General features: G+C 46.9%; 1 protein-coding gene across 5 annotated transcripts in view; it reads right to left on the reverse strand.

Annotated features, from left to right (window-relative positions):
* GOLGA1 (golgin A1) overlaps positions 1-15,810 on the reverse strand; it is a 489,123-nt gene that overhangs the window by 268,287 nt on the left and 205,026 nt on the right. For all 5 annotated transcript variants that reach the window (XM_085613776.1, XM_085613774.1, XM_085613775.1 and 2 more), the window contains 2 exons: positions 1,514-1,639; positions 955-1,050 (listed from right to left, as the gene is read on the reverse strand). In XM_085613776.1, the coding sequence (XP_085469902.1) occupies positions 955-1,050; positions 1,514-1,639 (222 nt within the window). The remainder of the gene's footprint in view (positions 1-954; positions 1,051-1,513; positions 1,640-15,810) is intronic.

Below are 15,810 nucleotides of genomic sequence, written 5' to 3' on the forward strand. Positions count from 1 at the left end.
AATATGCCATAACCTCTTCCTCAAATTCATGCACACCACATCCCACAGTGCCAAAGAGCGCAGCTGGCAGAGTTCTGACTCCGCTCGTTAAGAACAAAAACGCATACTGTCTTGCGCAGCACCCCCCCCCCCCCCCCCCCCCAAAAAAAACTACATTTGGTCTATATTTGGATATTTTCTCTGTTCGCTAATAGGGAATTAAAAAACCTTGGGTACTTCTAAAATCCCTACAATGTGGGAGAAAAGGAAGCAAATTTGGTCTGCATACCTGTCGAGGAAATAAAATTATGAAGGCTTAAGTGCGAACTGCCCCAAACATTATTGACATGCCTCAGCACTTTCTGTGGGGTGTTGGAGGAGAATCAGCTCTTAGAGGGTTTACAACAAAAAAACAGTGGACATGCTTATTAGCCCCAGGAGGGTCATCAAGGGCTCTACAACAATGTTTCTAATCAAAACACAAAATGTGTCGACTACATCATGTGCCTGAGAAGATGATGGCCTTTAGATGGTTCTGGAACTTGTTGTGGCATATGCCTATCCTCAAAGCATTGGAACGGAGTGAAATAACCACACCGCCACCAAAGGGGTGCAGCAACTGCATTAATGCACTTAATAAAGGATAAAGGAGGCATGAAGGACCAAAAGATCTGTGTCTTCTGGGGGCATATGTCAGGAATGGAAGTATTTGGGAGTCTCCAATACACAGGTTTCATCATCAAGGACAGAATATCAATTTAATCACCAGTTCTATCGAAAAGGAGCAAAGCAACAGTGATGTCATTAGTGTCTTAACACTGCTCTTGTGAACTTCTAGACTCTATGGAATGGTGGCAAATGCAGTAGTGAAAGACCTATTTTGAAGTTGCCATACAAACAACATTCATGCATTCCTAAACTATATGCAATACACACTCATAGAAAGGTAATCAGTCAAAGAGGACATGAGCTCACCCGTGTCTCCAGCACGCTAATTGCTTCAGTATGATTAGTCCTGGCCTCTGAAAGTTGTTGCCGACTGTCATCTAGCCTTTGCTCCAAAGCTGCTTTCTAGGAGGAACAAAATCGATCAAGTGAAAGAGATTGTTAGACACAATAGAAAACTAGTATTTAACACCACTTACTCTATCTACATTAATACCTTCAACAGCACCTAGTAAAAATGGACATTTGTGTTAACTTTGACCCTAGGAAGCATGAAGTGAACACCCTTCTTTGACTATATACTTACATTAAACTTTGCAAATGTCTTACTACACCTGAAATGAGACTAAGAGATCCAACATTCAATATTTACTGCCATCAGATATATGTCTGCTAAAAAAATCCTCAGTGACCCCTTGAGGCAAAAGTGGGAGTCAACTCATTAGTCACTTCATGAGATTTGGTCTACTGATACAGGCTGATACCAGCATATAACAACTAAAATTCAAAGTACTAGGCACTTTGTTTGCATTTTACAAAGTAGGCCTGTCATAGCACCTTTTGTTGAAAGTTGTGATAAAACAATTACCTCCTTCAACAGTTCCTGCATATGTTCATCTCCTGTAAAGTTTCCTTCTAGCCTTTTCTCCAGAGACAACACTTTTTCCTGCAAATGCTGTATTTCTTTATCCTTTTCTTCAACATCAACCGTAATCTGTAAGAAAGAACATAGCAACATTAACTTTTGCAATCGAGCAAGTTGCTTCCTTGGGCTATGAGAATCTAAATTCTTTGGGAATTAAAATGCAGATTTGAAGCAGAAAAATAGGTTTCATACTTTTATATCATTATTGTTCCTGCCAGATCATATATAGAATCTTAACTTAAGAATCGAGAGCAAGCAGGTTTATGGAACTCACTTCTGAATATAGTCACCGAATAAGACACAGATCAACATTTCCCACCTCTACTCCTATGTTCAAATCAGCTTTAACTTGCCAACACTGATGAGGAAGGTATCCACTTTGTCAAGTCCCCACTCTTGAAATGGGTAACAATTTCTAGTAATCTTGGCAGTGAACGCAATGACAACAGGGGCACATGAAATTACCTATCTTGTACAAAGAACCTTGGATTGTATGGCAATGTCTAGGATGCTGCAATGCCCATGTCCTATCTTTTCTCTGATTAAGTTAAAGGATTTTAGTTTGCAACAGTTTCAATGAGGGGTCCTACAGTAGGGCTGAATTCAGATAAGCACCTATGAAATATTTAGTCATCTACTGAGGCTTTGCAATCAGCTATAGCCAGCCTCTGAATGGCAATGGTAGGTAGAAGTTCTAAAAAGGATAAATATTTCTGGACCATTCTACGCTTGATTAAGAATTATTTTTAAAACTAACTATAAAAACCTCTGTCACTTTACTTTTAAGATGGACATTTAAAAGGATAAACTCGAAAATGGTATGAGAACTGTGATTTTAGTAATGTCCCTCAGCTGCACCAGGGTTCAGGAAACATACAAACACAAAATGACATAGTATTGCAGAAAAACTTCTTATTCAAAGCTGATGAAAAGTGAAACCATTTAGCAAAGACAATGTTGGGGGGTGAAAAGGGTAGTTGGAAAAACAGGACAGTATCAAATTACCCTCCTGACTATCCTTTTTTTGACCTCTGTCATCACACTTTATCTACTGGGATATACTCATCATTTATGTTTTATCAATCCCACTAGCTCAGAAGTAACATAATACTTCACTGCTGTAAGAAAGTGCCCTCTTTCTTGCATGGTATGCCCCCACTTTTTGCTGAAGTCCTGATGTGCTTTGACTGAGTGTGCCCTGGGCTCCTGCCAATCAGGTACCCAGGGTCTGTGTTCCTTCCCTAAAAGGCATGCCGCCTTTGTGAGCCTCTGCAGACCATTTGCTGCTTTCAGCAACTGGTCCCCACTGGTTCTACCCCCCACTTTGAGCAGGAGAACTGTTGGGAAAAACAAGTAAGGAAGAGAGGTGTGCCCACCTCTGCCAACTCCACCCCTAAGGTGGGGGAGGGGAGGTGAAGCACAACCTCGAGTCCCCGCCATCTTGAGGATGGAGGGACCCAGCCAACCAGGGACAGGCTCCTGCCCCCCTCCCACTGGAGAGTGGCAGAATAGGGGGTGTACCTACCCCAGGGAAGGGACCCATTGGTCCCTGCACTTTACCTACCTGTAACACCCCTAAATTTTGTATTTAGGAGCACCCTGAACCTTCCTTCCTCAGATCCAGCAACCACAAGAAAAGAAGGACGAGAAGACGTGCAGAGATAACAAGGGGACGACGCCCACTGACTTGGCCACAGCCCTACAGGTCTATCTCTCCTCGAACCTACTCCTGCAAAATCCCAGCAGGTCCAGCGGCCAGCAACCTCAAAAACCCCGGAGTACCTGCCTGCATTCACTTTCCAAGCTGCTTCTCCCGTGAACACCGGACGTGTTTGAACTGCAGCTTCTGGTGCCAGTCAGGAACCGCGAATCCCGCACACTCTGCACCCGCCAAATCCGGCCCGAGCGGACAAATACCACAAGGAGGTCCCCCCGGCGATCCTAACCCGTGATCCGGCGTCCCCGGACCTGCCTCAAGCCTCCTGACGACACCTGCAGCCTCAATAATCCAATGGACCCCGCCTACCGCGACCAGAGCAGGTAAGAAAATCTGACGTCCCAAGGCACCCCTGCACCAGACGCCCCACGGCCTTGTGTGCCCAACCCAGCGGTGCCTAACCAACCCTCAACATCCCAACTTACCCCTCGAAGTGGTGGTCACTCCTGGAAGATCCTCGTTCCCGAGCCTGCAGTGTTGCTTTGTCCCGGATAATTGCCATTGAAATCAACAGGGCACCCGACCCCAAAACAGCACCCTGCACCCCGACCGCCCTAGTGCCGCTGAGGGTGCCCATTTTGTGCTAACCTGGTCCCCAACTTGCCCTGAGCTTAACCCTAGGATCTTGGCTCCCACAACCCCGTGGCCTGCTTGCCAGCCGCTACCAACTGGAGCCCCCCTATTCTCCATAGGATAACATTGGGCCTCAACACTCTGCACCCGGCCGCCCTAGTGCCAGTGGGGGTGCAACAACAGTGCATCACTGACCCTGGGAGACCCCTGAGTCTAACCCCAGAACCCTAACTCAAAAGACAGATTACCTACCTGGAAACCGATAACCTCTTTTTACTCATAGAATAACATTGACACTTTTTCTCCCAAAAAGTTTCAAAGTGTCGACCTTTGAAAATTACAAATATTCCTTAAAAATCATCCGAATAACCAAAACGCATTTTTTCAACTGTTTTCAGTAAAGTTCCAGTGCTGAATCTAGGTATCCAGCACTGAGTAAGTATCGTTAACCTAACTTCCCTGCTAAGTGAATTTCCTCCCATAGGATAAAATTGGTGATTCTATGTGAAAAAGTTTCTAAGTGTTAACTTTTGAAATGCAATAATATTCTTTAAAAATCGTACCTCTAACTAAAACGCATTTACTCACCTGTTTTCAGGAAATGTTCCAGGGCTGAATCTAGGATCCAACCCTGTGTTAGCCAAAGTAATCTGAAAAGTAAGTAACTGCATTTTACTTAAAAAGCCCATTAATTTGAATGTACTATGCCTGCAATGTGTTGCAAACTGCTTACTTAAAACTGTAACCAAAACCAGTACAAGTTATACTACAATTCTGAACTGTGTTCATACAAGTAATTTACTACTGCAAAGTATTTATATGCTTACCTGTACCAGGCTTGCTAGGTTCTAGAAATAAAACAGTATATTTTTTATACAAAAACAATTGGCCTAGTGTTCAGTTCTTGAGTGTGTGAGTTCATTTGCTGACTGAGTGTGTACATCAAATGCTTAACACTGTCCTCTGATACTGCCTTAATGCTCGACCAAGCTACCACTTTAGAGAGTTCTATCTAACTTTAACCCCTGCCAAACCTCTGGAGACCCTTGGACTCTAAAACACACTGTACCTCACTTTGGTGCAGTGTATATAGAGCCAGTTTCTTACAACTGCTGACTGCTCTCTTGCCTGTTTAAATGAGCGACTCATGAATGTTGATATATAGAGGGAGAAAAATCCATGGAGTGGTCTGCAGGGTGTTGGTTAGGCTAAACAACCAATGGGGTGGGGGTTGCACTACAGGTATATTCACAGTGTCAAGAGATGAGGTGTGGGTAACATAAAAGGTAAGCTGTCCGAAGTAAAAAGATACTGAAAGTAATAATAAGGGTGGTAGTCAAGTAGAACCTGTTATCTCTGGAATGCAATTTAATGTCAAAATTAGGGACACTAGTCGATTAAGAACAGAGGAAATAGTTCTTACCATGATACCTTGAACATGAGTTCAAAAGCAGAACATTTCCTAAATATACTGTGCCCACTATCAAATGAAACACAAACGAGATACAGAATTCTTCAATGCAGAGCAGAAACCTATTTGTGTAGAGCAGCAGGAAGTTACTTACCTTTTGTAAAATTTTATCTGGTAAAGACCCTATTTAGCCTCAGATTACTTACCTTAGAATTAACCCCAGTCGTCCGACTGGAACTGTAAAACATTTTGAGCAGTACCCCTGCGTGCCGGTAGGTGGCATTGATCATCTCCGCATGGCGTCGTTCGTGCCAGAAATTACGTTCACAGTGCCTATATAGGCACCACCCATGCCCACTGGTTTCAGTTACTTTTTGCAACTTTCCAAGTCAAAAGTGGGGAGCCACAGAGTACACACTGACCACTGGTGTGGGGAACTAGGGCCCTGAAAGGGGAAAGCCCTGTCCCTAGAAATCGGTTCGCAAAGTGGGGAGGATGGGTGGGTCGGTAAGGAATCTGCTTCCAGACAGAGTTTCTCCAGATAAACAAGTTACTTACCTTCGGTAACCTCTTATCTGCTAGAGATTTCTAGCTGCAGATTTCTTACCTTATAATAGATACCCAAGCAATACCTCCCCAGAGGTGGGTATGCGGACCAATTTCACAAAAGGAAGTCCTGAAGGACCGAACGGGCAATTTGCTCATCCCTACGAACCGGACTGTCCAGGCAGTAGTGTTTGCTAAACCTGTGCAAGGAAGCCCACGTTGCTGCATGGCAGATGTCCAGGACCGATTCTTGGTGTACTAACCAAGTGGTGGCAGAATTAGCTCTGGTGGAATGAGCACACAAATCTTCTGGGGGCTGTTTCTTGGCCAATGCATAGCAGAGTTTCGTACAGAGCATGATCCATTGGGAGATGGTCCACTTCTGGTCATCCTTTCTTCGCTCGGACATACCTTACGAAGAGTTGGTTATCCACCCGGACAACTCGTGTGAGGTCAAGGTAAAACGGCAACACTCTTTTTGGTTCCAGGCGGTGAAGTTGCTCCTCTTCCCTCAAGGTTCGACGCTGAGGCCAAAAAGTAGGCAGAGAGATGGTTTGGCCTATGTGAAACGGAGTTACGACTTTTAAAAGAAATGACCTTGAACGAAGCACCAGTTTGTCTGGGTAGATGTTGAGGTAAGAAAGCTTGGATGGCAAGGCCTGAAGCTCACTGACCCTCCGGGAAGTTGTTATAGCCACCAGGAAGGCCGTCTTGATCGGAAGAAGCCTGAGAGAACAGTTGTGTAAGGACTTAAACAGAGCACACAAAAGGAATATCAGGACTAGACTATGGTTCCACTGAGGCATAACAAAGGGAGAAGGAGGAAACATGTTGCAAACCATTCAAAAACCTATGTACAATAGGAGATTGGAAAAGGGAAGGTTGGTCAGGCAACCACAGAAATGCAGATATTGCAGAAAGATAACTCTTAACAGTGCCCACAGCAGAGTTCTGATGGACAAGGGAATGAACAAACAGTAGATCCTAAATTAGGGGAGTGGAAAGAGGGTCAAATTGTTTCTCTGCATATCATGCCACAAATTTGCCCAGACGGCAGGCGTACACCATCTTGGTGGAGGGACGCCTGGCTGCCAAAATAACATTGTAGCCTTTGGGAGGAACGTTGAAAGCTATCATCTGATGCTACTCATTCTCTATGCAAGGAGGAGAGGCGTTGACAGGTTCCCGACGGAGAACCCTCCCCTAGTGCTGCGACAGAAGATCCTTCTGGAGAGGCAGCCTGAACGGAGGACTGATGACTATGCTCAAAAGCTGGGAATAATAGATTCTCCATGCCCAATCCAGAGCCACAAGAATGGCTTGGGCCTGGTAGTTCCTTTTCTTCTTGAGAACTGTGGGCAGGAGTGGTATGGACGGAGAGGCGTACAGGAGGGCTGAGTTCCACTCGAGATGAAAAGCATCTAGGAGCGAAAGTCACCTTGGAAACTCCAGCACGTATAACTGTTGACATGGAGCGTGCGCTTGAGTGGTGAAGCGATCTAACCAAGGCTCTTCCCCCTGCTGAAAGAGACCATGCACCACCTCCTGATGGAGACGTCTTTCGAAATTGGCTGAGTTTGTCCACCAGATGCAGAACCATCAGGGAAATGACCTGCTGTTCCAGCCATGTCCAGAGAAGCAAGGCCTCTTGAAAAAGGGTCCATGACCCTATACCGCTCGGCTTGATGCAGTACCATATGGTGGTGGTGTTGCCCGAGAACACCCGCACTAACATTCCCTGGATGGAAGGTAGAAACGCTTTCAATGTCAAACAGATTGCTCAAAGCTCCATCAGCCTGATGTAGAGTTCGGACTCGGACAGCGACCGAGTCCTCTGATCTCCACCTCTCCCATATGGCGGACCCATCCCAGGAGTGACGCATCTGTCACTACTGTGAGATCTGGTTGGGAAAGGGAGAGGAGTCTGCTGTTGACCCAATTGCAGTGTGTTAACCACCACTGCAATCTTTCACAGTTCCCTCTGAGATCTGGTCCATATCAAAGAGATTTCCCGGATGCTGCACTCACTGGAACTTCAGGTCCAATTGCAAAGCCTGCATATTCCAATGGGCATGTGTCACCAGCTGGATGCAAGAGGCCTTGGGGTCCAGCATCCTCAGAGTCAGTGTCACCGAAATCAAGAATAGAGGCTGAAATATCGGTATCATAGCCTGAATATCCTGAACTCGCTGTTCCGAAGGATAGGCCTAAAACTGCACCGTGTCCACGACAGCTCCAATGAAAGGGAGCATTTGAGAAGGAGTCAGGTGTGACTTCGGCATGTTGATAGTGAAGTCAAGCGAATGGAGGAGGTCTGCTGTAATCTGGAGGTGAGAGATAAAAACTCAACTTGAACAACCAGTTGTCGAGATAGGGGTATCATGGCACCCTAGATCTCCGCAGATGAGCTGGAACCATCAACATCACCTTGGTGAACACCTGAGGAGAGCTGGTAAGACCAAAAGGAAGCACAGCGAATTGAAAGTGCTTGTGGCCCACCGTGAACCGTAGGTAACACCTGTGGGCAGGCAAGATGGGAATGCGGTGATATACGTCCTGCAAGTCAAACACTACCATCCGGTCTCCTGGGACCAGGGCAGGCTGGACCGGAGCTAGAGTGAGCATTTTGAACTGCTCCTTCTCGAGTAAGTTGAAAGAGCGCAGGTCTAAGATGGGACGAAGGTCTCCACCCTTCTTGGCCACCAAAAAGTAGCAGAAATAACCACGACCAACTTCTGCCGTTGGTACTCTCACTGTAGCTCCTTTGGCCAAAAGAGATGTCATTTCATGGCGGAGAAGAGATAGGTGGTCCTCCGTCAGCCTGTCATAAGCAGGTGGAATGGAGGGTGGGGTTGCCTCAAAGAGGAGGAAGTAGTCCCTTCGGACAATCTGCAAAACCCACCTGCCCAGTGGCACACGTGATGGCGAATCTTGCTGCCCACTGGCTTCCCATGATGGTAAACAGGCAGACTAGGAGGATTTGGAGGCTAAGGCTAAATGGGGGGTTGGTGGACTGACCCGCCCAATGGCCAACCGCCCCACGGGCCCAGTAGGAGCCACGGCCATGCAGAGGCTAGAAAGCTTGCACGCTACTGTGGCGGGACAAGTAAGGACATGGCTGTGCACTCCTTCCGTGGCCACGTAAGACAGATTGAGGGTGACACGGGACCATGGAAAGGCCCAAGGACCTGTCCGTAGCCCTCCTGTCCTTAAAGCGCTCCAGCGCAGAATTTGCAGCATCTCCGAAGAGATGGGAGCCCTTAAAGGGCTTGTCCACAAGAGAGGATTGCACATCCCCAGAAAAGCCAGTCGTTCTCAGCCAGCCGTGGCTCTGCAAGGCCACCGTCAATAAAACAGCTCTGCCCAGTGAGTCGGTGGTGTCTAGTCCACAGCATATTGCGAACTTCGCTGCACCCCTTCCATCAGCAACAGACTGAGAAAGTACAGTCCGGGCCTCCTTCAGAACCGTTGGCAGCACCTGAGCAACCGTATCAGACAGGGGATCCCAAAAGGCAAGAAGAGTTCACAGACTGCAATGCCGGGCTGGCAGAAGTGAACATCTTCCCCAAAGCGTCCAAAATCTTGGATTCCCTGTCCGGGGGTATAGTAGGTAATGTGCCAGGATTTACATGGGACGTAGAGGCTTGGACCAACAATGTTGGGTGAGGTGGATTGGGTCTTCTGGAGCGGGGCAGGCGGTCGTTGCGGGCAATCATCCTAGTCACAGGAGCCCCTGTGTTGGGCTAGGACCAGGTCCCAAGTAGGATGCCCGTGAGGGTTTCATTGAACAGGAATAGCAGTTCAGAGAGCGACACCCCCGGCAGCAGCACTTCTGACAAGATGTTTGTTTTGACTGCCACTGAGTGTAGACAAAGTTCAAGGATCTCAACCGCCCTCCCCACCATCACAGCAAAGGACACTCCCTCCTCTGTAGGCACAATAGGGAGAGAAAGCATGCCCGCATATTGAGAAGTGTGTATTCCGCTGCCTTCAACCAGATCCTCACACGAGTCGATATTGCCTTGAAGTGGTGTTAACAGAGAACTATGGTAAGGCAATGGCGAAGTTGGAGGATGACGTTAACAGATAGGTGCGTTGCCGCTACCCCTTATGGGCCGCATACCCTTAATGGAAATGGTGGTCCTCCCACGATTCTTGTTTTTGTTTAGTAACATACCAATGGTTCCCCCTGCTCCCTTTTTCAAACGACGTAGGTCCTTGATGATTCACTTAGCCTGGGCTGGTAAACAACCCCGGGTCCGAAGGGACATTCTGACACTCCCATATGCAATGGGGGGCCTAGGCGCCCCAGACATGGAACTCTATTATGCCTCACAATGTCTGCCTGCATTTTATTGGTAACATCAACAAACCCCCCATCCTCATCTGCATATAGGGATGTTCGCACCGGCGCCCTCCCCACTGGCTACATTCTTGTTTTGAGCCCCACATAAATGCGCTGGCACACTTGATTCAATTAATGCCACTGCACATGCAAGGAGCAATAATTTGAAGCAATTTGCGGCCTCTATCCTATATTTTCCACTTACTCCAGTCGAACTTTGTTTTGAGTTTCCAGTGCTTGTTGAACCAGAGGTACTGCGAGCACTTTCAACACTTAATATTTCCTGCATGCATGATCTCTTTGAGGATGGAGTGGGGCGGAGATGGGAAGGCTTGGTCTCGGACAGGCAGGAGATCACTCCGCTGGTGATGTTTCATTACTTTAGGGTTAGACACGCGCTCCGCAATATGTTGGGTGACGAACTGATCGAACCGCCAGAGGTTGCCCCCTTCTCCCTCCTGTTGCGGGAAGAGTCCCCTCGGAAGGTAATTTCCAGTATTTATACTCTAGCTCAGGACTATAGGAAGAACCACTTCACTAAAGACAGGCTTGGCTGGCAAACCGATCTAGACCTAGTGATAGATGATGACACCTGGTGTTATTGCTGTGAAGCCACACGTCTCTTTTCACTGAACGGGCGACACCGTCTTATCCACTTCAAATTTATAAACAGATTATATTACACCCCGATCCGCCCACATAAATACAGACTTCGAGACACAGCGAAATGCGAGAGATGCGGTATGAAGCCTGCAGGGCTGACTACGTCTTGACACAGCCATGCCATACGGATAACATATGGCATGGCTGTGTCCAGACGTAGCCTACTTTTGGATAGGTATTTTTCAGAAACTTAGCGACATTATCGGGGAGCCCCTGAATCCAGACTCATTGTTGGCTCTACTGGGATTCACCAAACATATACGTAAAGGTGTAAGGCGACTTGTGGAGATGGGATTATTAATAGCTAAACTGGTGGTAGCAATACATTGGGCCAGAGGACCCCCCCACCCCTCCAACACAGCAAAATGGTCCCAGGACATGTTATATTGTAACACACAGTCCGAGTTATATAGTGAATTACTTCCCCTCCCCTCCCCCCCAAAAGCCGCCCCAAGAATTTCTGGAGTCTATACCAGGATTATCTAGCGGGTAAGGCGTAAACAGGAGTGCTGTGGAACTAACTTACCCCTCTCACAGCGGTAATGCGTCATGGGACAATGGCAAGGCGAGGCAATACTGCTTCATCCTTATGGGATTTGTTTCCAAGTACCGACTAGATATAAGGCAGCCATGGGTCGCCACTGGGCCCTAACCCGGAATTGGTCTCCACATGGTCTCCACACAGTGTAATCCTGTATGAATATCAGACCACTCCAGACACGATTGTAAAGGACCTCCAGGGACCGTTCGCCCCCCTCTATTGTATAGAACTACACCTCTGTACACTAATTGCAGGAAGTTCCCCTGCATCAGACATGTATACTGTGACGGATTTTCTCTTGTTTCTTCTTTTTTTTGCAATTGTATTTTTTTGTCTAATGAATCCATAAATAAATAAATAAAAATTAAAAACATTTGATATTGCCTTCATATCATAAGGCTGGTATTCCTCAGGGTCCAGCGACCCCTCCAATTCCTCCCAAGTTCTAGCCCATATGAATAGGGCTCAGGCTCTGGGCTGGCCTGGACAGCATGGTCCCTGTCGATGCCGGAGGACAACACTCCTCCGGTCCACGTTGGAGTGGGGGATGAGAATGGGAATGATGCCATCGGGAGCGTCAGTCTCGGTTCAGGTGCTGGGGAATGTCGGGATGATACGACTGGCGTTGGTACAGATCTGTGCATCCTTGGGGCCCGGCTGATGCAGGAGACGTTGGTGTGAATACTGCAGGTCCCCTCCTGAACCCACAGGACACGCCAGCCTAAACTGGCCGCACAAATAGGAGGTGCATGGCCTCATAAAACTCTGAGTTGGGCAGGGTTCGCTCCGGCTCCCAGAAACTCGGGGAGGTGCGGAGTCAATCCAGGCGCTAGCTCACTTGCAGAGCCAGACCTCGAGTGGTGACCCTCCTTTGTCTCGTCAGCCGACGGATGAGACAGTCTGCTATGACTTCTTGCGCCTCCTCTTTTTATGCGATTTACCTGACTGGCTCGACAACTGAGACGATGACCACTGGATCTGCAACTGCACCTGGGACCTTCCTCTTGACCGAGACCTCGATCGTCATGGCGGCGCACCTCAAGCCGCCAGGAGCTTGAGGGATCGCTCTCTCAAGGTTTGCGGGTGCAGGTCGCGGCAGTCGGAACTGGCCTTCGGGTCATGGTCCAGCTCAAGGTGCAACAGACAAACAAGGTGCGGGTCTGTCACTGACATCTGTCAGTGGCGGGAGCAGCAGCAGAGCTTGAAGACTGCCTTCTTAGAGGACGTGCTTGCCACATCAGGAGATAAGACCTCAAAAGACTGACAAAACGAAGTCAAAAAACGACTAAGGAGTAGCTCTTCCTGGATCTGGTCTGACTGGTGCGGAAAAAAAAGAACCAACGCCAGCGTGCCTAGGTGGCATCTACATAGGCATTGCAAACGTCATTTATGGCGCGGACACCAATGACGCCATGTGGAGCCGAACATCGGCACCTTCTGGCGTGCAGGGGTATGGCTCCTGAAAATTTCCAGATCCAGTCTGACATCGGAGGATAATTCAAAGATAAGGAATCTGCGGCTAGAAGTCTCTATCAGATCATCATATCAGTCATCTGCCAATTCAGATCACATTTCTTTTCCTTGCTGTGGATGTCTTTATGATCCAGTCTATAGCAAGCAGGAAGAGAAAAGGCAGGAGGAATTAACCCTGGAGGACACCGGTCCTCACTTTGAAGGCTTCTATGAGTTGTGCTCCATGGACTATCTTACAGTCATTCCCTCATAAGAGTTCCCGATGATTCTTACAAGTTTATCTGGCAAACCATAGTGCAAGAGGAGTTTTCAAAGGGTCTCTCTTCTCATAGTTGATGAAGTTGAAATAGAGGGGGAGTTCCATTTCATCAGCTGTTCAATGATGATGCGCAGTGTTGCAATCTGGTCTGTGCAGGATCTATCTTTGGGGAAGCCAGCTTGCTGGTCTCGTAACAGAGCATCAGCTTGTTACTTCATTCTGTTCAAGAGGACTCTGTTGAACACTTTTCCAGGGGTGGATAGAAGAGTTATCCCTATGTAGTTTGCTTTCTTGGGAATCTTGATCAGATATCCCTACTTATAGTCTGATGGCATCTTTTCATCTTTCCAGATCCTTCCAAACAGGTCTACTGATTTTCAATATCTGCCTTCAGTGCCTCTGCAGAAATGTTGTCAGGGGAGCTGCCTTCCCACTTCTCAAATGTTTTATGGCTTGCCGTATTTCTTCCATGGTTGGTCTGCTGCAGTCAAATGGTAAGTGAAAGGTGACGGAAATCTTTTTCAATTTAAAAATTTCCATGTTTAGTCCCAAAGAAAAGCAGGCAATGTTCAAAACGGCAGAGGACCAGTACTGGCTTCAGTCATAGAAGTCTTTGAAACCACCTAGCAGAGGCTGCTGCTTTTAAAACAAATGGTTGATTATCTCTTTTAGGGCGAAAACCGCTTCAGGAAGAACAACATCAATTAGGGGCACTGATGTTACAAGCTATAGCTATTACATTTGGCACTGCATTAGCAGGACTGAGAAATGTTCCTTTGGAGACCAATCTGATTAGCTAGCCATCAGGACATGATTACTGATGTACAGACTGCAGGTGAAACTAAGACAACTACAGAAAGCTCCCTTGTGGCACTCTTGGGAATGAGAGGAGTATAAAAGAGAGGTACGAGTCCTGGTAATGGTGACCCCTAAAAGTAATTATCAAGCACCAATATTTACTCCTTCATGTGGAAGTATGCATCTTGGACATCTACATGCAGCTCTTGATCTACCTGAATTTGTTCCAGGTTCAACATGTGGAAGGGTTCAACTAATACAAAATACATCAGATCCTGTGAGTTGAATACAGGCAGATGCCCTTTGTCATCTTGGGAATAATAACGTATCTAGAGAAAGAATCCAGACTTTCTTCTTTTCTGAAATGAAATGGAATATGCTATTTACCAGTATGCATCTGTTCTTGGCATGTAGAGCTGCAGATCTACACACTTGTGCATAGATCGCCATCTGGTGTTGGGCCCGGATGTTTGCAGTTGTTTTTCCTCTTGGAAAGTCTTTGGAAGTCATGAGGTCGGTGACTCCTCCTTTGGATCGTATTGCGCAGGGGCTTTGGCTCCATCCTCAGATTGTTTTCACCAGCAGGGAAATGATGGAGCGCAGTAATAAACAGTGAAGATGCCAATGTGTGTTGGATCTAAATAAGATAAACTGGAACAGATAAAGGTAGCCGGGGAGGCGGGTGGGCGTGTGTAGATCTGCAGCTCTACATGCCAAGAACAGATGCATACTGGTAAGTAGCATATTCCGTTCGAGGCATATGAGCTGCAGATTACACACTTGTGCATAGATTATATAGCAGTACCCACCCTTAGCGGCGACCACCCGTATCTGTTGTAGTGGTTTGAAATAATGTTTTGAGTACAGCCTGGCCCACACTAGCTTGTTGCTTAGTTTGCACATCTACACAATAGTGTTTAGTGAAAGTGTGCGGTGTTGACCATGTAGCTGCTCTGCAGATATCATTTAATGGTATGTGCCCTAAAAATGCCATTGAAGCCCCTATTTTGCGTGTAGAGTGGGCTTTAGGGGGAACGGATAGCGTTAGTTTTGCTTTGTGGTAGCAAATCTGAATGCATTTGACAATCCACCTAGCTATTCCCGACTTGGAGATGGGGTTGCCCTTGTGGGGTGGAGAGAAAGAAACAAACATCTGTTTGGTCTTGCGGAAAGGTTGTGTTCTCTGTATATAGTAGAGTAAGGCTCTTTTGACATCTAGTGTGTGAAGAGCTCTTTCTGCAACGGTTTGTGGTTGCAAGAAGAAAACTGATAGTTCTACCACTTGGTTTATGTGAAAGAGAGAAATGACTTCAAGGAGGAATTTTGGGTTGGTACGGAGAACAACTTTGTTATGGTGCATTTGCAGAAAAGGTTCTTGAATGGTAAGGGCTTGCATCTTACTGACCCTTCTGAGGGAAGTGATGGCTACAAGAAAAGCGTTTTTCCATGTTAGGAATTGGAGTTCACATTTGTGCAGAGGTTCGAAGGGAGGCCCCATTAGTCTGGTGAGAACGATGTTTACGTTCCACAAAGGTGAGGGTGGCAGTCTGGGTGGAATTAACCTTTTAAGGCCTTCCATGAAGGCTTTAATGGCAGGAACTCTAAAAAGTGATAGATGTTGCCTGTTTTGCAGATAAGCTGCTATGCCTGTGAGGTGCAGTCTTATAGATGTATAGGCTACATTGCATCTTTGCAGGTGTAGTAAATAGCCTATGATGTGTTGAATGGACACATCTAGGGGATTGATGGTATTGTTGTGACAGTAGACAACAAAACGTTTCCACTTGGTGGCGTAGCACGCTCTAGTGGTAGGTCGCCTAGCTTCTTTGATGACGTTCATACAGTCAGGTGGAAGATTGAGGTAACCGAATTCTAGGATTTCAGGAGCCAGATCGCAAGGTTGAGCTGACCCGG

This window comes from Triturus cristatus, chromosome 1_2 (assembly GCF_964204655.1).
Source record: "Triturus cristatus chromosome 1_2, aTriCri1.1, whole genome shotgun sequence".
Taxonomy (NCBI): Eukaryota; Metazoa; Chordata; class Amphibia; order Caudata; family Salamandridae; genus Triturus; species Triturus cristatus.